This window comes from Acanthochromis polyacanthus, chromosome 14, assembly GCF_021347895.1.
Source record: "Acanthochromis polyacanthus isolate Apoly-LR-REF ecotype Palm Island chromosome 14, KAUST_Apoly_ChrSc, whole genome shotgun sequence".
NCBI lineage: Eukaryota > Metazoa > Chordata > Actinopteri > Pomacentridae > Acanthochromis > Acanthochromis polyacanthus.
The window spans coordinates 31,061,256-31,084,403 of NC_067126.1; the positions used below are offsets into that span (position 1 = coordinate 31,061,256).

Sequence of the window (23,148 nt, forward strand, 5' to 3'; positions counted from 1 at the left end):
TCCTTTATAACTACTTTAAAAACATTTCATGAAAAATTCTTTCAGGTATATTAATCAGGCAGCAATCTTGTTTGTCAACCTTTTTTTCAGCACTGTTTTAAACAAATGTTCTATTTCTCACCTATATGTTCTTTCTTTTGATGCTGTAATGAATAAGGGTCACTCTTTCTGCCCGTTTTGTGTTTAGAATGAACAAAAAAGCTCTCTAAGCAAATCCTCTCACTTATAAGTTGTTGGCCTCTATAAAGATACTCACAGCAGTCAGCTTCATCTGAACTGTCCCCACAGTCATTGTCAGTATCACAACGCCAGGTATGTGGGATGCAGCGGTGGTTGGCACAGGTAAACTGATTTGCAGGGCATGTTCCGGGCACATGTGTGGGGCAGTTGATCTCATCGCTGTTATCAAAACAGTCATTGTGCCCATCACAGCGCCATCCTGCAGGCACACAGCGCTGGTTGGCACAGGTGAATGCTGAAGGGGAACAAGTGGTGTCTAGGAAAAGAAAGACATGATGATGTTGAATACACATGAACATGAGCTGAGCAAGAAAACAAGAGGATTATCAAACATATACTAAAACCCATTACTGTTAATTCCACAGTCGACTTCGTCACTGTTGTCATGGCAGTCATCAACACCATCGCATCTGTAGCTGTTTGGGACACATTTGCCGTTGCCACAGGAGAAGGAGTTGGCTCCACACTGCAATGTGGGGGGCTCGTTGGAAGGGTCTTCCACACACGTCTGCTGGTTGGGCGACAGCTTCATGCCATACGGGCAGCCGCACACCCTCTGTGAGTCTGGGGCTGGGAAGCAGAAGTGGCTGCAGTCTCCATTAGGATTCGTCTGCCTGTTGCAAAGGTTGGAACCTGAGAAGGGGAGTAGAGGGTAATTACAAGGAATATGACTGACAAGTGGGAGCTGCGGCTATGCATGAATAGCGAAAGGGAGAGGACCAGTGAATGAAGCTACTGACCAATCTGGTAGTTGGAGTTGAAAGATTTAACATGCATGATGTGGCTGATTCCTCTTCTGATAATGACCATCTCCCCTCCGTCTGTCTTGCGCACACGTACAATGCCACCCAGGCGCCAGTCAGTGAAATATGCATATCCTTCATGTGAGAGGGGCAACAGAGCACAACCTCGGTTACCTTATCTTTCATCACCTCCTGCTAATAGTAACTGCGCTTTTGACATGATCGTCATTAAACAAAGCCCTACAGAGTCAGCTCCAGAGAAATGAGCTCCTTCTTGATTCAGTTCAAATGTATGATCCTGTACTGGATATATAGGCATCTTGTTGCTGATGCCAGGCCATACCTTCAAATATGGTAAGGCCAAATGGATGGGAGATCTGGGTTATGCGGTCCAAGGAAAGCCTGTTCCGTCCATCAAAACTGCTGTGCTCAATTTTGTCAAAGAAAGCATCTACCCAATATAGACGCATTGAGCTGTGTGGGGATAAAAGCAGAGAAACATGAGGGTAAAATACACACAGTCACTCATATATCATCAGAGTAGGGATGAAATAGAGATGGCTATAAATGCAATCACTTTGTGGTAAAGAAAAACATCAAACTTCAGCAAAATGAAGAAGGAATAACTGCTTATTATGAGACTGTTATACTGGGCACGTGGATGTAGGACATTTGGCTCACCTCCAGTCAATAGCGAGGCCATTTGGCCAGCCAAGAGTTGTGTTTACAATAGAGAGGGCATGTGACCCGTCACCCCAGGCCCTCATAATCTTTGCTGGCCGGTACCAGTCAGTCCAAAAAATATACCTGATGAAGCAAAATGGACAAAAAGGCACAATGTCATACTTCACTGAAGTGTTCCTACTTGAAAATGAATACGGTAACTTTCTGTGTGTTGTACTTTTTTGACTGTATTCGGAACTTCAACAATACAGAGCTTTCCTGTTTAAGCCAACCTCTTAGTGTTCACTACAATACTGCCCTTCACACTGAGCTAATCTCAGCTGTTGGAAACAGAATTCCTTTCATCAGGTGGGGGCTTAATTTGTGGATAGTTTATGAATGGGCGAACACCTCTTAAGGTGTGTAACCAGACACTGATATAATTGTATTTTATATATATTACAAACAAAATATAATAAATTCAAAATATTCAGTAAAAAGGGGTTTTAAACTGGCTAAAAGCTCTCGTGTTCACATACTTTATGGCAGCTACATGACATTGTGTAGGAATATAATGCAGTTTTATGTTTTATAGTTGATACTTGCAGAACAGCAAAAACTGCCTGTTTTATAGTTGTACTGTATGCTGATATTGCATACAGTACATAGCTTCCTTGTACAGGCGGTTAAGCAAAATGCTAATCTTTGTTTGAGTAATTTTGATTTACAGAAATCCTAATAGTTCCCTGGTGTATATATTTACCCAATTAAAGGATGCACCACGATGGCCCTTGGATTGTTGAGGTTGCGTATGATAGCCCTTCTGGACTTATCAGCTAACTTCATTACAGATATACTTCTGTATCGTGGGTCAGTCCAGTAGAGGTTTTTTGAAATCCAGTCGTAAGCCAGGTCCTCCACTCCGTCCACTCTATTGGCTGCCAGCACCTCCCTGCCTGTGCAGATCAAAGCAGTCAGAACACCATTTAACACAGAGATGAAAGAGGAACACATTTAAATAAATAGGCTGTCAGCTTGCATTTTCCTCTTGTGGAGCGAACAGAAAAAACTAGAGCACCTCCAAAAACAACATCACTGATCAGAGCAGTGGCGTTTCTTTTTTTTGTGTGGTGTGACTGCTTGTGGATAATCAGACAGTAGCTACTTCCACAGCTCAGGTGATAGTCCAGGAACTAAATGTTAGAAATGGTTGGCAAAACACTCTTGATTACTCCTACTAATTTTTAGGTCCTTAGCCTGATATGCAAGTTGATTATATGATTTATTTTGCACTATCCATACTCCTGTCCACTCCCTCCCTCATAGTACCAGGCAGCCCTATCAGGCACTCCCTTAACTCCCCATATAAGCCTGGCTGAATCACACGGTAGAGCTCTCTGCTCGTAAAAAAAAATTATCCAAGGATGCAAACACAGAGAAAACAGTGGAAACATATTAGCTGCTGATAAGTTTTCAGACTCCACACCATGTCTTTCTTTGTAGTAGTATGTTATTGCCATGCTTTAAATGTGTTCAGTAGTTAGGATAGTTACAACTATTCAGATGGAGAATACAAGGTGCTCACCTGTCCCATCGACTTTCTGTTTATAAATAATATCTTTGGCTGTGTCTGAGAAGAAGATAGCATCATCCTCAGCACTAAAGTCCACTCCAACAAAGTAAGATGGTGAACCAGTGACAGGCAGGATGATGTCCTCCTGAGAAGAGAGGTTAAAGGGGATTCCTCTCACAGCCAGCTGGCTGGAGAACAGCAAAAACTGCCTCACAGCTGTAAGCAAGAAATCAGAAAACCAGATGAAACAAAACAGCAATTCACACCAAGGGCATAGAGTCTATACATTCTATAACAAAGGATAGAGTAAGATTAAAAGTTTATTTCTGTATTTGTATGGGTCAGGTGGACCATTTTATCTTCAGAGTGTTAAGTATGAGTTTAAACTTTAAAGGCATTAGAGGAGATTTAATTTCCTACGACTTTGAACGTAGCATGCGCATGCGCACATACAACCTCTCCCTCACCCCCCTCTAACCTCCCCCCTCTTAACATTTACGAAGAAACGCCCCCCTCCAGAAACTTGCGTAGCACTCGTGAAGTTGTCTTTTACGGCTGGGTGCCCCTGGATCTTTATCTGCCATTATGTAAAAAAGATGAGCAAAACAAGTCGCCAGCTAACTACGAAGCTATACCAAAGCAACACATGCAGAAAGCACATAAGTCCAAGGCTTACGTAATCTACGTAACTAGGCCTGAGCCGGAAGATTTTTGATTGACAGGAAAGGGAGCAAACCAAACGCCTCTGTCCGAGCGCATTGATTGGCTGATGTTTTTCAGGTCCTGCCATGTCCACAGTTATTTATTTATTTTTTTTATTCTTTTAGAGACCATACATACAAGTCCACTAAAGGTCAGTATATTCATTTTATGTGAATCAGACAAATTAAACAAAAAAAACATCCTCCATAATGCCTTTAAACCTGGAAATATTCTAAGATCTGAAAAAAATAACTGCAGTTAAGCAAGGAAATGATGCCTTACCCAAACATCGCTTCCCATCAGCATGCAGGTCATAGCCCATGCGACATTTGCAGCGGTAACCCAGTCCTCCATTGTCACTCCTGTGGCTCAGAACACAGATCTGCTGACATCCACCTCTGTCTACTCTGCATGGGTTTGACACTGAAGACAAACGCAAGCAACCCCATTACTGGAAATCGTATATGAGATGCATTTTGACCCAAAGAAACACTAAATGGCAGAACATCTAGATAAATTTCCATCATACTGAAGCTGTAAGCGTGAATTGCATTAGGATCACTCCAAAGACAAACATCTGTCTTAATGATGTGCTTACCGTGTGGCTGTTTCAACTGGTGTATCACTGCTACTCCGTGTGGAGTCTGAGATGTACTGTAAACCACCTGAGGATTGCTGTCAGTGAACTTGTTGGCTTTCATCACAGCCATCTTGGTCCAGTCCGTGAAATAGACATTGTGCTCAAACAGACTGATGCCAAACGGGTGTGGGACAACAGCACCTCCATGGACCACTGTTTTTCTATCAGAAAAATATTGACGACAATAACTTAGCAAAATTGAGATGCATCTCACTATTTGCACATCCCATATAATCCTTGAAAGTTAGCATTTATCCATCCATCCATCCATTAGAAATACTTTGCTTTATGGAGGGTTAAGGGAGAGTCAACCCCAGGTGACATTAGAAAAGAGCTGCAATACACCTTGGATATGTTGCTAGTTCGTTGCAGGGCTAACACAAGGAAACAGACAACCTAACTTGCAAGTCTTAGGACTGGGAAGAAGACAGACAACCCAGAGAAAATCCATGCAATCACAAGTAGCACATGCAAACTGCACACAGTAAAGCCCCAAATGACTAACACGTTCAAACCTGCTACCACAGCGCTGTGCAAATTTATCAGAACATTTTTAAACCCTCTTCTTTTGGAGGAAGAAAACATGAAATATTCACCTATGCAGACCATCATATGTTGCAGTTTCAATGTAGTCATAACGACTGTCAACCCAGTAGATGCGCTTGGCCTCAATATCCAGCGTGATACCAGCGGGCCAGCCCAGTTTACTCCCAATGATCCCATAGCGGTTAGTACCATCCATAAAGGCCCGCTCCAGGCCTGGTTGTCCATTCAGTGCCTCCCAATCTGAGAAGAACATATACCTGTGAAAGGAAGGTATATTTTTTTATCTGCCGGCTTCCACTGAGGGGGGTCATTTCATGAGGATTGCTACATGTAGATGGGCACACAGATATAACAGTGCATGTATACCCGAAACCTGACCCTAAGAAAAAAACATTACAGGCTTCGCTTTTTTAATTAAATCCAGCATCTACAGCATGACATTATGTCTCCAAGTGGGTGGCTGTGCATCCCACCAAAGAGCTGTACATTAATTTAAGATAAGCAATTTCTCTGCAGCCACCTGGCTCTCCTCCCCCCTTGAACTATACTATTGGATTACAATGAGGGTCATCACTTACATTGCTCTGCACTAATCCACCCAGGGCAATCTGCTAATCTCACACACCCCCCCTATTATTCCATGCCAATGGAGCACGACAGATACTGAATGTGGGGATTGGGAATGGGTGCACTGATGAATGGATGGAAACTGGGAGATGTGCTTACCCGACAGTGGGGTCCACCGCCAGTCCTCTAGGGTTTCCGAGGTTTTCGGTGATGAGCGTGACCCGGTTACTTCCATCAAAGTCCACCATGTCAATCCTGTTGACGCTGGCCTCCACTACATACAGTTTATTGTTCACCCAGTCCACCGCCAAATTCTCAGGGTAGTCAACTGATACATTTAAAACCACCTGCATGTTGGAACCATTCATATCCACAGAAAACACCTGTACACAAAAGATGCCATTGTTGTCAGGAAATTAGCCCTTAGGTGGTCACTTTTTTACATAAATAAAGGGAAAAAGTGAAAGCTTATTTTCACAATGTTTCACATGTATCTGAATACAGCATTTATCTGTTTATTTAAAGTGTTAATGGTTGGCAAGAAACTAAAAGAATTGTGCGCTTGAAAGACTACAACTTTGGAATACAGCCATTTGATTTTACTAAACCCGACTGCAGACTCCTAGAATTAGCTTTGGTTGAACTTTGGAGTCATGTTTTACACAGACCATGAACCCAGGGTTTGCTTAAACAGGAAATAATTTGAGGCCAAAATGAAGAGGGGAATGGTTCAAGTGACAATGCGTGTTTTAAAATGAATACTCTTTACAGACAGTTTTTATAAATGTCAAAAAGAAACACCTCATAACGCATAGAAAAAGGCAGAAAAAGAGATTTTAATTTCTAATTCAATTTATCTGCCTTGTTATATTGCTGTTAAGTGTGCAAGGTGCTTTCATGAACCTGCTACTCTGCTGATACAATGATGGCAGACTGGAAGCCTTGGCACTTTGCAGCCGGGTAGGGGGGTACTACTCTTAGCAGCTCGCTTCTTTTGAAACAAGATCCAGACGTCTAAAAAGCAGGATTTTCAACTGACCTGTTTAAAGAGAAACTGAAGATGTGAAAATAGCCTGGTAGTTTAACCTTTCTGGTTGCATTCACATGCCCTGTTTGTGCCCCTCTACTTTTAATCTGACATGCTGCCATGGAGGTGGCTAATATGCACAGATGCCCAGTCAGAGATATGTCTTCGCCTTTCAGCCAAGTGGCTGCAGTTTAAACCACCAAGAAGCCCAGAGATAAGCTTAACAAAGACTTTTTTAGCTTGCAAAAGAATGCATATAAATGGACAGTGCCACTGAAAACAAATACAGCATGATTAGTGTGAACAAGATCGAGTTACAAAAATTGCACCCTGGTATGTGAACATCATACCAGCCTATCAGACAGGTTTCAAGATTAGGCCATTTGGATTCTGTTACATATCTGTTTCCCCTTCATTATGAACCAGCCGCTATGGGGCCGACAGCTATCCCATTATTATAGTATCAACATTGCTGATATTTTAAAGGATAACTGAAAGAATTTCGTCCTGGCCAGCTCTAGTCCAAGTCAAGCATTTACACAAACAAGAAACTGGTCTACTCCCTACAAAACCTTTTCCTGACATTCTGGACAGGCAGTGCCATAAGACTACAGTAGTTAAAAAAAACAAAAAAAACACTGATTATGCAAATTACTTACCTTGTTTTGAATGGTATCAGTCCAGAAGATCATATTGAGGTTATAATGGAAGTCCACTCCCACTGCTACCCCTCTGTTCTGTGAACTAACCAAAGTGCGCAGACTGTTGCCGTGGATGTCGCCTATGAGCAGGTCTCTGCCATTAGAGAATATCAAGGAAGGGACTCCAGCTACAAAGGAAACAAAATACAAAAAGTTAAAAACCATAGAATAAAGAAACTATTACATTTGAAGATTTCAGGGTGGACCGCAGCCTCGTGTAAGGCAAAACAGCATTCTCAACTAAAAGATCAGTGGAAATTTACAGAACGTAACACATAATTCAAATCCCTGACTCAGACTAATGAAGGTAGAGTCCTTTCAACGCCCTATCATGACACACTTTTCTCGCTAAAGCTAAAGGCAGAGAGGTCAGCCTCTCAGTCAACACTCTTTCTATGTTCTACAAAGGCAAGAGACTAACTAAAACAACATTTAGTACGCAACAATGCACCAGAAAGGAGCGCAGTCACTCCATACAGAGGTTGCCAAAAAGGAGAGGGGTCTATGCTAATGGGCCTCATGTGGATGGATCATTCACACATTCAAGACTTAAGCATACTGTATGTAAGACAATCTGTTCAGACAGAGAAGGTGTGACACTCACTTGAGGTGTCAGCTCTACAGTATCTGTGCTGCTCCAGGACGTAGCCCTCTCGACAGCTGCAGCGATGGGAGCCTATCCGGTCCTCGCACAGCTGGTCGCACACGCCCCACATGGAACAGTCATCAAAATCTTCAGCATGATGAAATCAAAATCACAACAGATCAGGATTAAACACTTAAAATCTGCTTTGTCTGAGTAAACAGGCACACAATACACAAAAAGCACTTTTAATGTTCACTGCTGTGGCCCTGATCTGTTGACTATGCTCTGGTGAGGATCAGAATCTGGTTGTAGCTTGTGTAAATACACTAAGTTAAGGTCTTATTTGAGTACTTTTAGTGATCCGTGATTGAATGTCTCTGTTGTCATCAGAATGATTTTCCACTCTTAAGATGACAACCAAGATGAAAAAATGGCTGATAACTGTAGCTACTGCTTAATTCATCATCTGAGCAAAAGTGAAGAACATCTGTTACAAATCATTATCACTGTCTATGTACTAAAGATAAAAACATATACCTATACATGAGCGACTATTGTTGCTGCTGACAATGTATCCAGAAGGACAGGAGCATGTTCCTCCATCAGGGGAAGCATGGCAGTGATGTTCACAGCTCAGAGAGGCACATCTCCAGATACCTGACCAACACAGAGACCAGACTGGTGATGAATATTCTTCAGTCACTCAATTACTGTGAGATTAGATGTTTAAATGTGCACGTGAGATGGCATAACACTTGTGTTGTTACTAACTGCAATTGTGCCCAGCAGTGGTGTTGGTTTCATCCTCCCCCTCTGGACAATGAGGCGTCCCATCACACAGCTTATCCATGGGGATACACAGGCCAGAAGATGGGCATGGCCATTCCCCTGGGTAACACTCCCTTGGAACGTTATCTATAGACAAAAAGAATGTATTATCTTTGCAGGCTTACACAGAAAAAAAGTGAAAACAACAATTACAAAACAGGCCAGCAGAGGTTTAAATGTCTTAGATTGACAGGAGTAAAGCAATATAGAGTATGTGTGATGTGTATCTTAAAAACAGACAGCATTATCTCCACAGAAATGTGGCTGTGATCTAAAGAAAACTCTGACTAGGACATTGTCAGGGAAATGACTGTCACTTTAAACTGATGCAGGAGAGTGGAGCTTTGAGGAGGTCACATGGGGGCTCAGAGGGCTTCTGCAGCCCATCCTCTAAAAACACACACTCTTCACAGCCATGTGGAGGATTTCTAAAGCCCTTTGGGGGGCTGCACAATCTTGTGCCACAAAGAGGCATTTGAATAACACACTTAAAGGAGCACAGGCATAGCATCTCTCTAGACCAAGCCAACCATGGAGACTAAAGATGAATTAGGTTTACAGAGCCCCAGTTCTTACCCATTTTAATGCTATTTAAACAGCTAAATGTCTAAAGTTTCTGGTCCTACTGATACAAAAACAACTGAATTGCAACTACTGTACACATACCACAGCCTTTTTCATCTGCATTGTCCTCACAATCATCCTCTCCGTCACAAACCCAGACTTGGTGGATACAGCGGCCACTGGGGCAGGTGAAGTAGTTCCCTCTACACGTAGGATATGCTGTAGATGAAGGAGAGAATAGGATATTTGTTTATCCTGGTAAAGGCAAAAGTAATATAGTCACTAACAAAAAGGTTTGTGACAAAAAAAAGAGGAGACATCCGGTACATACTGCAGTTTAGCTCATCACTTCGATCTCCACAGTCATCGTCATGATCACAGACGTAACGCTGAGGAACACATATTCCATTATGACATGGAAACAGGCCTGTATTGCAGTGCTGTGCTGAAGAAAACAGAAAAGAAAGAACCAAAAACAATTTATTTGGTGATTATGCCACGCTTTTGCATTTTTTGGATGATTCAGCAGCTTTTTATTTTTTTTATTGTGAAACCGTGTGACAAACAATAACAACAACAGTGATGTAGACAGTGAAGATACAATGAATGGAAATATTAAAAAAAAAGAGAGACAGAAGTAGACAAATTCAGCAGCTTTTACTTCAATATGTTATCCCAAAAATTGACTGGCTTCTTACTGCAATTTGCCTCATCAGAGCCATCACGACAGTCAAGTATGTGGTCACATCGCTGGGTCCGGTTGTAGCAGGCCCCGTTAGCACACCTCAGCTGTGTACATTCGGGGTAATCTGGAAGATTAAACCATCATCAGGCCAGTGTTCTGCATTTAAATCGGCTTGACAACTATGCTCTTTTCAGCTTTTAACATGTGAAAAGCTTAGTGAATGGGAAGGATAAGACACGAAAATTTAACGGCACCACCATAACCGAAGCAGTTGCCACAGCATTCTTCATGCAATTGTGAGATTACTACAGTGTGCAGTGCTGTGAGTCTACCATGTCGGCACAATAATGGCATAGCAGCTGAACTTCAGCTTGACTAATCCACCAAAGAATCTGCAATCAACCTCTGACAACAAGAAGCATATTGTGGCCCTTTCTGTCAGTCAGCGAGCCTCTTAATCTTAACAAATTGATTAAAATGCCACAGGAGCCTGAGATAAAAAAAAAGGAAACCACCCTGGAGAAAACTTACGGCAGTTTCTCTCATCAGAACCATCCGAACAGTCTGCCAGACGGTCACATCGGTATTCTCCTGGGATGCACACCCCGTTGCTGCAGCTGAACTGCCCACTGGTGCACGTCCTTCCAGCTGAGAACACATTTAGTAGCACAGAAAGATTTTATTTGAAAAGCTCTTAAATGCCATTCAGATTTCATGTTCTTGTTGCTATAGATACTCAAGAGTAATTAAATTTCTTTACTTTCCAGTCAAACAGAACATCTTAAAGATGGTATTGTTTAAATCCACATACCTTGGTTTAAAATTGCAAAATTCAAATACTGCCAAATATTCTAAAAAGCACAATGACTTGGTATATCATATTTTATGAAACACAAGTTGCCCTAAAGAGTTACTAATAATGTAAAATGTACTTACGGCAGTGTTGCCTCTCATCTGAGCCATCCTCACAGTCTTCCTCATCATCACAGACCCATATATCTGGGATACACTCACCGTCACTCAGACACTGGAAATGATTGTCGTCACAAGTTACCTGAGCTGTCAGGATAAGCACAAAACATTCAATTATTTTTACCAGAAGACCTACTTATAGATATTTTTATATATATTTAAAAAGTACAGAATTTTACATGAAGGTTTTGATTTTATGCCACCATACATACTGAGGGTGGAGCGTTTATTGGCTTGGCCGATTATCAAATCAGATTTTCAGCTTTTTTTCAATCATCAGTATCATAGTTATTTGACTCATTTCGAATAAAATAAATAAATTCTAAAATATGGAACCGATGGAGCTGTCCCTCTGTATCTGTACTCATCACTCTATAATCTCAAACAACACCCCAACCACATTTCTATCTGACTGATTACTCGTCTAAAGAAACAGTCTTTCAGCACTGAAGGATAACTGTTGAACAGCTATCTTTAAACTAAGCATATGTAAAACATAAATAAATCAAGCCATTTCTAAGAAAGTACTGAATTTGCGGTTGTGTTTTTCTGAATTTTGACATCAGGATTTCTGTTTTAACTGGAAAGACATACTGGTTCTTGTTCCAAATATTGGCTCTCTAATTTACATTCCTCATTCTTAGGAAATATAGAAAAGCTAAAGTTACTTTGCAGACACATACAAATGGCTAAAATATAATAGATGCACTGTCATGTTACGTTACAAAACTACTTCTACTTTTGACACTTTAAATACACCTTTCTAATTCTTATTTTGTACAAAAACTCTATTTCTACACTTTTATCTCTTCCACCATAGCTATAACTCACGGCAGTCGCGCTCATCAGAGTCATCCACGCAGTCCGATGTCCCGTCACAGTGCCAGTCACCTGGGATACATCGGCCTGTCCCACAGCGGAACTGCCCCAATTCACATCCTACACACAAATACAGTTTTACACAATTCAGTGCTTGAATTCACACCTCTTATTACATACATACATAGAACCTTTATCCACAGTATAAATGCGGTTGCCACTTTAATATCATTAACATAAGAATTATTAAAACCTGTCTGAAGCTTTTGTCATTCCGTCTAAAGAATGGATATGTATGATTTTTTTAAAAATACTTTATTGATTTAATGAAAAACATGGTATGGATAGGTAGGGCAGCCTTCCCTTGATGTAGCTTGTTGCTAACAGCATTGACAAGCCTTGGAGACAAGCGTGCCAGCCATCCCCCTCGACAGTTACACAACCTTCACCGCACTCTTCCCGAGCCTCCTTTTGATGTTTTCACTGAGTGGCATCTGTAGAGATAAGGTACCACCACTCTACCTTCCCTGACATTTTCCAGGAGAGATTGATTCAGGCAGCATAGTTCAGAGGCAGAGCACTCTATCAGATCCGTTCAAATAGGAATGTGCAATTCTGATGGTCTCTTTGACAGTCTGATGTATGGTGCATGCTGCTCCTGTCTGGTGTGAAATGTAATTGGAATAAATAGTGGTACTGGGTGGTACCGCAACCATTTCAACCCAGATTCGTCATGAGAAGAATGGTGAGGTGGTGATTGGTGGTACATGCTTGGGGTTGGTGGTCTGTCTCTGTCCCGTCTTATCCAGAAAACATTCTTCCTCCTCAATCAAATAGCTTCCTGCACTTCAAAACATTGAGATTACTTACCTAAAATCAAACAATGTAGTAATCTATATCTCTGGATGACCATTTCTGTATAATGACATGATTATTTCATGCCTACCTGAGCAAAAAGGTGTCTAAAATAGAGGTGAATACAAGCCAGTAGTCTATTGGCTTAATAAATGCGATGTAAAAGTCTTTTTTTAAAGATGCATCACTTCTGTGGTAGTTATGTGGTCACTGCTTGTGTTACTACACTAAAAGCCTTTTAGTGTTCAAGAGGTCTCGTCTCCACTTAATTACCCTCCAAACTACCAAACTGCTTTGCAACTGATTCAGCACAACTGGCAGCATATTTAACTCTGTCGATAGATATCCAGGAAGCAAACCTTTGTTTTTCCTGCTCATTTTACTAATGATAAAATTGCTCACAATCTGCTCAAAGGAAACCGTTGTTGCAAGGCAGTGATCCTAGAGGTTTCAGTCTCATCTATAGCATGGCAGCAGGGAGTGTTGCATACAGTTTACAAATGGCTAAGAGATGCCCTCTATTGCACAAAAATACAATATACCCCTTTACAATAAGAGCCATCTGTGGAGGACAGCACTTTAAAAACTAGAAATTTTTTTATTATTTAGACCTCAAATTCTGCTTAAAAAAGGATAAAGAATCGCATAGGTGCCATACATGCAGACCCAGGTTGAGTACTTAAAACCATGTTTGCCAAGGAGAAACCAATCTGCTTGAGGCTGTCAAACGCAGCCAGTGTTTCCTGACAGCATTACTTCTGGGAAAGGTGACAGATACAGTACACTGAAGCTGAACCTTTCAACAGCACTATCTTGTGTAACGGTTCTTCTTACATTCTGAAAAAAAGCGTCTTTGTAACTTTTCCGTAATCCTCAAATTTCTGCCTTCAACACTGACAAAGTTGCAATCTAACTACGTCAATCAATATTGTAAAGAGCACAAATCTGTAATTAAGAAATTATTAGTCTGATAATCAGTGTCTCTATTAGTGTTTCAGCTTGCGTGTAATTTGTTTTCCATTGCCTTCTTCCGAGTCTTTTCTTTTCTAATTAGCAACTTAAACCCACAGCAGGAGACAGCACTGCACTATCCATGGGTGAAGATAAGGATGCCCTACTATTGAAAAGAAAGAAAAGCAATAGAGGAATTTTCATTAGAATGAAGCCCCCCAAAATGCCTTAAACCCAACTGTGAAATTACAAAAGCACAAAAGAGTTGCCAGCAGGGATGCAAACTCATAACTGGACGTGTCACCCTAAAAAGTCACTTTAGAGATGGACATCTAAAAGTAAGGTACGGTAAGTTTTCCATCCTGTGACAAGGTAACACAAAAGTAAGTCGCCTTTTCACAACCACCCAACAAGAAAGTACCCATCTGCTGCTGGAGAAACATCTCTTTCTTGTCATGTGGGGGTGCCAAAAAGATGTCTTCAAGCTTTCATCAATGCCATCTTGTTTTGGCGCACTCAATGAATGTGCGTGGAGAAAAGTTGAGAAAGCGACTGCTGGCAGCATGAAAACGCTGGACCCGTCCCTGCTGTCAGAGCGAAGTGCTGCTGCCTATTTCATATGGAAATCAATGCAGCAGAATGCAGTCAATTGCCAAACAAGTGACTTTGGCTCTTACTGCTACACTCAAAAACAGCTAAAAACCGAGGAACTTTGGCAGTAGCAAGGGCGCAAAAAGAAGGCATAAATAGAGAGAGTAATAAAGGCTTGGTCTGGTTAGAACTGAGGAATACTCACTCAACATTTTGGTGCATGTTCTAACAAAAGAATGAGTGAAAAGAATCATAAATTAAGTTGTCACAATACAATAACACAGCTACTGGACAACTTCTTTTTCCCTCTGTACAGTGAGTCACAGTTCAGCAGCAGTTGGCTCAAGGCTGAACTCCATCCTTGGTGTCTTTAACGCAGACGGGGGAGCTACAAAAGGATTTGTTCTCAATTTGTGTCAACTGTGTTCCAGTTTCTAACGCAGTGTTACTGTTGCACAAGGACTTAGGCTTCTACACCGGAAAGCAGCTGGCCTGTGTGAGGTTTAACGCGCACATGCTGGCCAGTTTTATGTGCCTTGAAAAGTTTGAACACAAAAGAAAACATTTTTACTGATGCCGTCACAGACTCAAACTCAAAATAGGTTCGGCTGACTAAAGGCAGATTAACCCTGCAATTTAACCAAACACTAGCAGAATGCAAATACATGAAGAAACATGTCAGTTTTCATTATGTTTTTATCTTCTACATGGATGGATAGTTCACAAAACATCCCTAGTATTCCATTAAATAAAAACACCACTGAAGTTCTTACTTTACCATTAAAAGATAATTCACTCACGCATTCACTGGCAAATGATTAATGGATAAAACAACACAATCTACTGACAAAACATGTCTAGAACAGCAAAGATGACAGAGGATAGTTAATAAACCAGCACCATGAAATCTCCTTAGACTGTCACATTAGTTATTAATGCCAGTGTCAGCAGGAGTATCAAGATCAAGACCTGGTTAATGTGTTTCATGAGGTCAAGAAAGAAACAATTAACAAATTAGAAGATACTTATGGGTTTGTGGAATGTACCCTGCTCCACTTCCAGGAAAGCAACAACACTACTGAACTGCTACTAATCTTGTATTTTTAAAGGACACATCTGACAGCATGACTCATCACACATCCACACATCACATCAGCACTTGATAATCATGTAGTTGTACAACTTGGAAGGGTAATTTAAAATTCTGGTTAAAGATAAATGATTTTTTTCTTAGTCTACATCACTGTCTGTTAATCACAACAAAATCCAAGCTAATGATTAATGTGAACATGCTGACAAAGCCTGCTGAGATTCTGCAGTTTCAGTTAAGTCATCATTTTTCTACACTTCAGCTGTCATCAGCAAAATTTCATCTACAAGTTGCGCAGCTGCAGGGACTCACAGGAAATGCCAGCCGAAATTTTTTAAATGCTACAGTCTCATTGTCAACAAAGTTCTATTGTCTTTTTGGCTTGCACTGTCCACATTTTCTGTTCTTATATGTCTCTCAGCCACTGAGGAAATAGGTCCAGGATATTTCATAATAAATAAATAACAAAGCTGTAGCCGTGACCTTAGCTACTCCTGGTACAGTTTTTTTTCTTAACTCCAAACTGCTCCTTAGGTAGAAATGATTCCATTCTGCAGCAGCTGCAGTGTAATTAGTTGCTTGATTCACACTAAGGAGCTTACATACTAAGGGTTGAGCAAAAAGAAAGCAGATTACAATTTGAGAAGTAGGCTCTAACTGGGCTACAAACACAACAGACAAGCATGAGACTGTCACGTACAAAAGGCAGTATCTGAGCATTTTGCCTGTCAGATTAGTAAATAAAGTTCTCCCTCAAGCCAGAATCGAGTTTGAATCCGTAGTTTGTGGCGTAAAATCTGCTCCGCTGAATGAGATTTGTACCAGCAGCTCTCAGTCCTCACAGATTGTCTGTAAGTCACATGCTCTTTTCTGTTACCTAGCAACAGTAAAGCTCAGGCAAAAGTTCCTCAAGAGAACTTCCAATCTGTCTGAGAAAGGCTTTGTGCTCAACCTTTAAAGTAATACTATGTGGCAAAACATTTTGCTCCACAGCCACAAGTACTTCACCTTCATGGGAAGATATTATGTTCCCTGTATTAAAATAGTAGCTTTTTAAGAGACAAGACAAGAGAATTTCCATGTGTTTAACAGGTTAATTCTCCTTTAATGCCACCAAATACTATTCATTAGATAGATACTTTACATGCATTAAGTCAACAACTATTCTGCTTCATTTTGTCTTGATGAGCAACAAGTGCACTGGCAGCACAACAACATGCAGCAAGGAGTCAAGCAGCAAACAGCCTGTGTGGACAGAAAGAAAGAAAAAAGCAGTAATAAAAAGAAACCAATTAAAAAACAACAAAATACAGTACTTACCTTGAGAGTGGGACCATCTAACACAGCATATGGAGACGAGGAATAGTTTAAGCAGCAGTGCTGTCCACATTCTGGCTGGTCCGTCCAGCTCCGCTTGTGCAGATGGAGGAGCTGTAAGGACTGGGGCTGGGATGCTGTTGCTTTCCTCTGTCTTTCTTGGCCCGCTAGTTGATGAAAAGGGGCGTGCACAAAGGCCGGGACAGCCGCTCCCCCAACCCTGAGCCCAGCCTCGGCCCTCCGGATAAATCCCTCTCTGGCCCTGGAATCTGCATAATGCCATGCAGGTCCGACTAGTCCCCAGTGCCAGTGATTTTTCACTCTCAGCGGGGCTATCATGCCTGTTTTGCCCTACGCTTTGGGCATTAAGAGAGGTAAAATAATGATTGGGGTTAATAAAATGTTATTATACAACCACGAAAAGTCTCTTATTTGGACCTAGGCAAATCACGTAATCCCTGCTTGTCCAGTTCGAGCTGGAGCAAAAACCTTTGCTGCATATTTGACACGTAAACATGACAAGGAAATTGTTATGCGACATATTACATGTTACACTAACGCACTAAAATGTGGTAAAAAGTATATGTATTTCTTATCAGGTACCACTTAAGGTTCATACTAAACCTTCAGGGAGCATTTAGGGAACGTTTCCTGGCAATTAGTTTGTCTAAAAATTTACAATAAAGTAACAGTTTGTTGTAAATAGCCCGGAATACTGAGACGTTCAAGTAACCCTAAAAGGTACAAACACTTGACTATTTAAAATACCTTTTCTAGAAATTTACAAGAAAGTCACACATTGTTGTAAACACAGCCTAGAAAACATTTAAGTAACTTTAAGATAACATATCCTGACAGCTTAACCAGAAATTTTCAAGAAAAAGTCACAGTTAGTTGTAATTACAGCCCAGAAAACATTAAAGTAACCTTATATCCTGACAGTTACCTTAACTACAAATTTTCAAGAAAAAGTCAGTTTGTTGTAAACACATTCAGAAAATGGGGGGACGTTCAAGAAACCTTAAGAGAAAATACCCAAACAGTTGGCTTTTCTATGAATTTACAAGAAAATTCCAGAAACATTGAAACATTCAGGTAACCGTAAAAGAACGTTTCCTAGCTTTTCTAGAAATTTACAATAAAGTCGCAGTTAGTTGTAAACATGGTCCAGAAAACAGAGAAACATGCAGGCAACCTTCAGGGAATGTTCTAGTAGGCTCTAGTAAGTTCTTGAAGGTTGCCTGGAGGTACACCTGTTTGCCAGTTTATTAACCATTCAAATATTTGATAATTGACATTAAATATATAGAAACGGCAAAAGGACCGTCAAAATAAAACGCGACTCAACAACTTCTAAATATACAACTGAAACAGATTTTAAGCCTCCAGTCTTTCCACCAGGATTTAACAGATGGTTTGTGTCTTTCGGTACAAGTGGTTGATAAGCGGCTCAACTCCGCCATCTTGTGGTCGAGCAGCGGTTCAAGCAGACCTGCGGACTGGGGGCTGGTTGCTTTTAGTTGCTATTAGCAACCGAGCAACTGAAACACTGAAGATGTCTACGATAAAAAGTAAACTCTGACAGGTGAAATTTGTTAAAAAAAAAAAAAAAAAAAAAGGAATTTCACACGCCATGGCGACTCCTCCGAGACATGCAGAAAACTCGTTGAAGATGGAGGGGAGCGCCGTGGAGGTATGTGTAAATAAACTTTAAATAAACGATAAATCTGCGGGGCCTTAAGTTAGTGAAGTGTTGTCAATTTAATCAACATTAATTTCACTGTAGTAACCTGTGAATTGTATGCATGTGCTATAAATAACTGTGTGTATTATGATTTAGACTTGAAATTTCCCAACTCGGTTTAACATTTAAAATGCTAGGCTGAGGCAATTTACATTTTAATGGAGTTGGATTCATTATCCAAGGAAGAAATATATGAGTATATAAGTATAAGCTATTCAACTGTTGTATAATAATAATAACAATAATGCAACTATCTTGCAGTATGGTGTAAATGTATCAGCAATATTCGTACCTGCCAAAATAAAAGTCCCAGTCCAAACAGTGAACTGCTGTAAACAATCGTTCTTGTTTTTGTCTCCAAAATAGGATCAAAATTTAAAATATTTAACAAAAACACACACTGTAAGTCCTTACAGTATTATGGAGCTGAAACTGATAATCAATTAATCAAATAATGGTCAACAACTAAATTAATGGCCAGATTATTTTTATATTCTTATTGATATTTTAGAATCAATTTTTCAATTTGATTTTTCAAGCAATATTAGCTAATTGAGTAATCAAGACAAAAAGCAACAGAATAGTCAACGGTGAAAATAATCATTAGTTGCTCTAGAGTACAAAGAGAGAAACCCTACAATTCTTAATTGAGCGAGCATTTAGTGACAGTAAAGGCCAAGAAATATCTCTTCTAACAGGGAGAAACCTGACAGAACCAGATTGAAGTGACAGTGTGAGAGAGGAAAGCAGTTATAGTCATGTTTTAAAACAAAGTTTCTTGCTTTTGTTCCCAGGATATGGACAGTATTCAGATGTTACGAGAGAAACTTCAGTGTCTTTCTACAGAGGACGTAACAGACAGAAGAGTGCTGCGATCCAGGATAGATGAACAGTCAAGTTTGATCTGCATGCTGAAACAGAGAGCAGATGAGAGACTTCTCCAATATCAAGCCCTGCAGAAAGTCAATACAGAGCTTGAGGAGCAAGCAGCACACCGTCAGGAAGAACTGGACGGTGAAAAAAAGAAAAGAGAGGAAACAGAGAAAAGCTTTCAGGATTTAGCTATCATCACTCAAGGAATTATTGAGTTCATGGAGGAGCACAAAAAAGAGAATGTCCAGTTAAAGCTGGAAAATGAACAATTGCAGAAAGAAAATCAGTCACTTTTCTCCCAAAAGTTACACGATAAAGAAGTGCATGTTCAAAAACTAATGCAAGACATCAAACTGCTGACGGAGAAATACACAAAAAAAGAAAATGAATATCGGTAAATTTTCAAACTTATTTACCAATAGTACTGATTGATTGTTGTGTCAAGCTAAACTACGAAAGTAACTGGTTCAAGCATCTGAAATGTGATTAACTCTTCGTGTTATATGCAAGTGTTAACTGAATACCTTTTCTTTTTTTTACTATTGTGTAGAATATTGAAAAGATAATCAAAATATATATCAGTAATGAAAATCATAATGTAAAGCAGTTAGTTGCATCAGTAGTTGTACGCTATTCAACATTTCCATCATACTGATAATTTTAAAGCTGCATTTTCTCTCAATGTTTAAGGGAGAAATTAGCAGGATGGGAGTCAAAAATCCTGGAACAAGCAACTCAGCATAAAGCCGAGGAAAGTTCATTACTCGATCAGTTGCATGCTGCTCAACAACAGCACAGAGAAGGTGTAGAACTATGCAAAGGTATGTGGAAATGGCATATTGATTCTCTAAATAGTTACAAAATACAGGCTCTTTCAAACATGTGACCTTTTTCACCCAACAATCAGACCTGAAGCAGAAGCTGCAAGAGGCCGAAGAACAGCTTGCTTTGAAGGAAACCGACACCAGAGAAAGCTTGACAAATCTCACCGACGAGAAGGACGAACTATTGTGTCTTTGTATAGAAAGAGGCAAAGTAATACAGGTGAATTAAAAGATTGCTCTCCACACTAAAATCACAAATTTGCACCGAATGAAACAGTCGCTTCATTTACATACAAAGTGGTGTTAAATACAGGAAAAACAAGAGGCAATCCAGCAGCTGGAGAGAAGCTGGAAAGAAGAGAAGAAAGCCCGGATCAAAGCACAGGAGAGGTACAATGTGTACCAACAAGGTTTCTTATTCTACTGCTGAGTGTAACAAGTCAAATCTGTATTTGTGCTCGACTTTCTATAGGTTTGAACTGGAAGCAGAAGCAGTTAACACAGATGTAAGAGTGAAGTCTCTCCAGTCTGCTCTTGGTGAATCCAAGACAAAGTTTGAGAAGCTGAATATGGTGAGTTGAAACTTGCAGTATTAAAAAAGGTAATTTGTTGGGCTAAGAGTGCTCAATAGGTTTTCTTCTCTATTTTACAGGAGTTTGATGCCTTCAAGGAACACAGCACCAACCTCCTGACACAGGAAAGGCAGTTAAATAAGACGCTTCGCCTTGTGATAGGCTAAACTTCAGTATTACTTTGTTTTAATCCAAACAAACATTATACCAAGTATGTGTACTTGCTGTAGGTGCCAACACTGAAAACAGTAAATAAACAATGGCAAAAATGTTACATATCCAAATGTAAATTTTAATATCATCTTTGGCTTAGAACCACAACATGCATACTTAGACACATTAGAGGTTCCTCAAATACAACTAATACTGTACAAATACTCTCATACAACTTTCCAACCTTATAAACAATGATTTATGAATGTTCTTCTGCCAGTTTCTCTGCCTTTTCAACAACTTCTTCAGTTGGACCCACCATGTAGAAAGCCTGCTCTGGCAAGGCATCGTATTCACCTTGAAGAGAGAAAAGAGTAAACATTACCATCTAAACTCCATTAAGTTCAACCGGTTTAAAAAGTTTTGACATCCGTGCTGCTCTTTACCTCCGAGGATGCTCTTAAAGCCTTTGATCGTTTCCTTGAGAGGAACCAACTTGCCCAAATGACCTGTAAAGACTTCTGCAACCTGGAAGGGCTGAGACAGGAAACGTTGGATCTTACGAGCACAAGCTACAGTCAGCCTGTCTTCCTCAGACAGTTCATCCATACCGAGGATAGCAATAATGTCCTGCAATGATTTGTAGTCCTATAAAAGAGAAAAATAGCTAAGTTTAGTTTATTTTTTGGATGGAGGACGTTTACTGATAGACGTTAAAATTTGCAACATAAGACTTGCCTGGAAGATCTTCTGCACACCATGGGCAACATCGTAGTGTTCAGCCCCGACAATGTTGGGGTCCAAGATATGGGAGGTGGAATCCAGAGGATCCACAGCTGGACAGATACCAAGCTCGAGACAGCATAGTTGTTGCATCCAAGTGAGCGAAAGTTGTTCCCGGAGCAGGATCAGTTAAATCATCAGCAGGCACGTAAATAGCCTTTAACACAATAAACCATTTTAGTATGAATGATCCAGAAAATGCAAGACATACAAGTAACATCTTATGCCTTCTCACTTGTACTGAAGTGATGGAGCCCTTCTTGGTGGTGGTAATTCTCTCCTGCATCATACCCATATCAGTGGCCAAAGTGGGCTGGTAACCCACAGCAGAAGGGATACGACCCAACAGGGCAGACACCTGAATGACATTTACACAAATATATACTGTTTAAAAATGTCATTTTATTGAGGACATGCAAATATTGAAAACAACTCTTGTGCATTGCAAACCTCTGATCCAGCCTGGGTAAACCTAAAGATGTTGTCAATGAAGAGAAGCACGTCCTGTCCCTCTTGATCTCGGAAGTATTCGGCAACAGTCAGACCCATCAGAGCAACTCTGGCACGAGCACCTGGAGGTTCATTCATCTGACCGTACACCAGCGCCACCTGGGAACATGAATACAAGGAAAGATTTAAATCCTGTGCTGCCATTTCTGTATTTGGGCTTTAACAAATACACTGAGCTCCTTGAGACTGTTACCTTTGAGGTGGTGTCCTTCAGATTAATGACTCCAGACTCAGTCATCTCATGGTACGAGTCATTTCCCTCACGGGTTCTCTCTCCCACTCCGGCGAACACAGAGTAACCACCGTGAGCCTTGGCCACATTGTTGATCAGCTCCATAATCAACACAGTCTTACTAACACCAGCACCACCAAACAGACCTGAAGGAATATGACATACACAGTGATCAAATAATGACATATTTGTGTGAAAAGTTGAGTGCGGACCAAGAACAAAAATGTAATAAATAAATTTCACACACCGATCTTTCCACCCTTGGCATAGGGGTGCCAGTAGATCTACCACTTTGATGCCACCAGGATCTCCTGATCCACACTCATGTCGGTGAACTCGGGGGCTTCAGCGTGAATAGGAGCAGTCCTGCAAAATGATTAAAGTTATTTTTAAATACGCTAAACAAAATAATAAGGCTGGTCATTATTTTAGTCTTTATTTTTTAAAATAGCAAATGCAATTAAAACTAAAATTAATAATTTTTCCAAGGATTATTTTAAAATCGTGTCTGTTTAAAGTTTTCTTAAAATGAGTGCAGTTTTTAAAAGAAATTCAGGTTTTAAAAATCCCCTTACTGGCAGAAATTAAGTTTTTAACCCTGTTAACATTTCCATACAGCATTTTTTGTATGCTGGAAGACATTATTAAAATAGGTAGATAACACACTTGGTTAAGATGGCTGAAGGTGAGGACCGTGAGGACACACAGCTGAGCCGGGCTGTCTGAGCATGCGCATTAAGGTCACATTTTTATACCCTCACTGACCGCAGGAGGGCAGCAGGACTCACCATGACCAT

At 40.4% G+C, this 23,148-nt stretch overlaps 2 protein-coding genes and 1 pseudogene across 4 annotated transcripts in view; 1 reads left to right on the forward strand and 2 right to left on the reverse strand.

Annotated features, from left to right (window-relative positions):
• lrp2a (low density lipoprotein receptor-related protein 2a) overlaps positions 1-16,813 on the reverse strand; it is a 51,168-nt gene extending 34,355 nt beyond the window's left edge. For all 3 annotated transcript variants that reach the window (XM_022213538.2, XM_051958873.1, XM_051958874.1), the window contains exons 1-22: positions 16,664-16,813; positions 11,869-11,976; positions 11,002-11,124; positions 10,597-10,713; positions 10,079-10,189; positions 9,712-9,825; positions 9,483-9,599; positions 8,760-8,903; positions 8,526-8,645; positions 8,007-8,135; positions 7,361-7,530; positions 5,834-6,057; positions 5,158-5,364; positions 4,520-4,722; positions 4,204-4,344; positions 3,232-3,435; positions 2,410-2,602; positions 1,665-1,790; positions 1,327-1,457; positions 981-1,118; positions 592-873; positions 257-496 (exon numbers count right to left, since the gene is read on the reverse strand). In XM_022213538.2, coding sequence (XP_022069230.2) covers positions 257-496; positions 592-873; positions 981-1,118; positions 1,327-1,457; positions 1,665-1,790; positions 2,410-2,602; positions 3,232-3,435; positions 4,204-4,344; positions 4,520-4,722; positions 5,158-5,364; positions 5,834-6,057; positions 7,361-7,530; positions 8,007-8,135; positions 8,526-8,645; positions 8,760-8,903; positions 9,483-9,599; positions 9,712-9,825; positions 10,079-10,189; positions 10,597-10,713; positions 11,002-11,124; positions 11,869-11,976; positions 16,664-16,733 — 3,412 coding nt within the window. In that variant the 5' untranslated portion in view covers positions 16,734-16,813. The remainder of the gene's footprint in view (positions 1-256; positions 497-591; positions 874-980; positions 1,119-1,326; positions 1,458-1,664; positions 1,791-2,409; positions 2,603-3,231; positions 3,436-4,203; positions 4,345-4,519; positions 4,723-5,157; positions 5,365-5,833; positions 6,058-7,360; positions 7,531-8,006; positions 8,136-8,525; positions 8,646-8,759; positions 8,904-9,482; positions 9,600-9,711; positions 9,826-10,078; positions 10,190-10,596; positions 10,714-11,001; positions 11,125-11,868; positions 11,977-16,663) is intronic.
• Positions 16,814-18,193: 1,380 nt separating this feature from the next.
• On the forward strand, positions 18,194-20,957 carry zgc:172182 (coiled-coil domain-containing protein 89). Its single transcript, XM_022213542.2, has 7 exons — positions 18,194-18,353; positions 19,199-19,671; positions 19,968-20,098; positions 20,185-20,321; positions 20,415-20,491; positions 20,574-20,673; positions 20,754-20,957. The coding sequence occupies exons 1-7, from the start codon at positions 18,294-18,296 to the stop codon at positions 20,838-20,840; spliced, it is 1,065 nt and encodes a 354-aa protein (XP_022069234.2). The 5' UTR covers positions 18,194-18,293; the 3' UTR covers positions 20,841-20,957.
• A 108-nt stretch (positions 20,958-21,065) lies between these two features.
• On the reverse strand, positions 21,066-23,148 carry LOC110964733 (ATP synthase subunit beta, mitochondrial-like; annotated as a pseudogene).

Coding starts and splice junctions, on each gene's coding strand:
- zgc:172182 (XM_022213542.2), top strand. CDS start 18,294: ATGGCGACTCCTCCGAGACATGCAGAAAACTCGTTGAAGATGGAGGGG. Junction 19,672..19,967: donor AAAAAAGAAAATGAATATCG/GTAAATTTTCAA, acceptor TCAATGTTTAAG/GGAGAAATTAGCAGGATGGG. Junction 20,099..20,184: donor AGGTGTAGAACTATGCAAAG/GTATGTGGAAAT, acceptor CCCAACAATCAG/ACCTGAAGCAGAAGCTGCAA.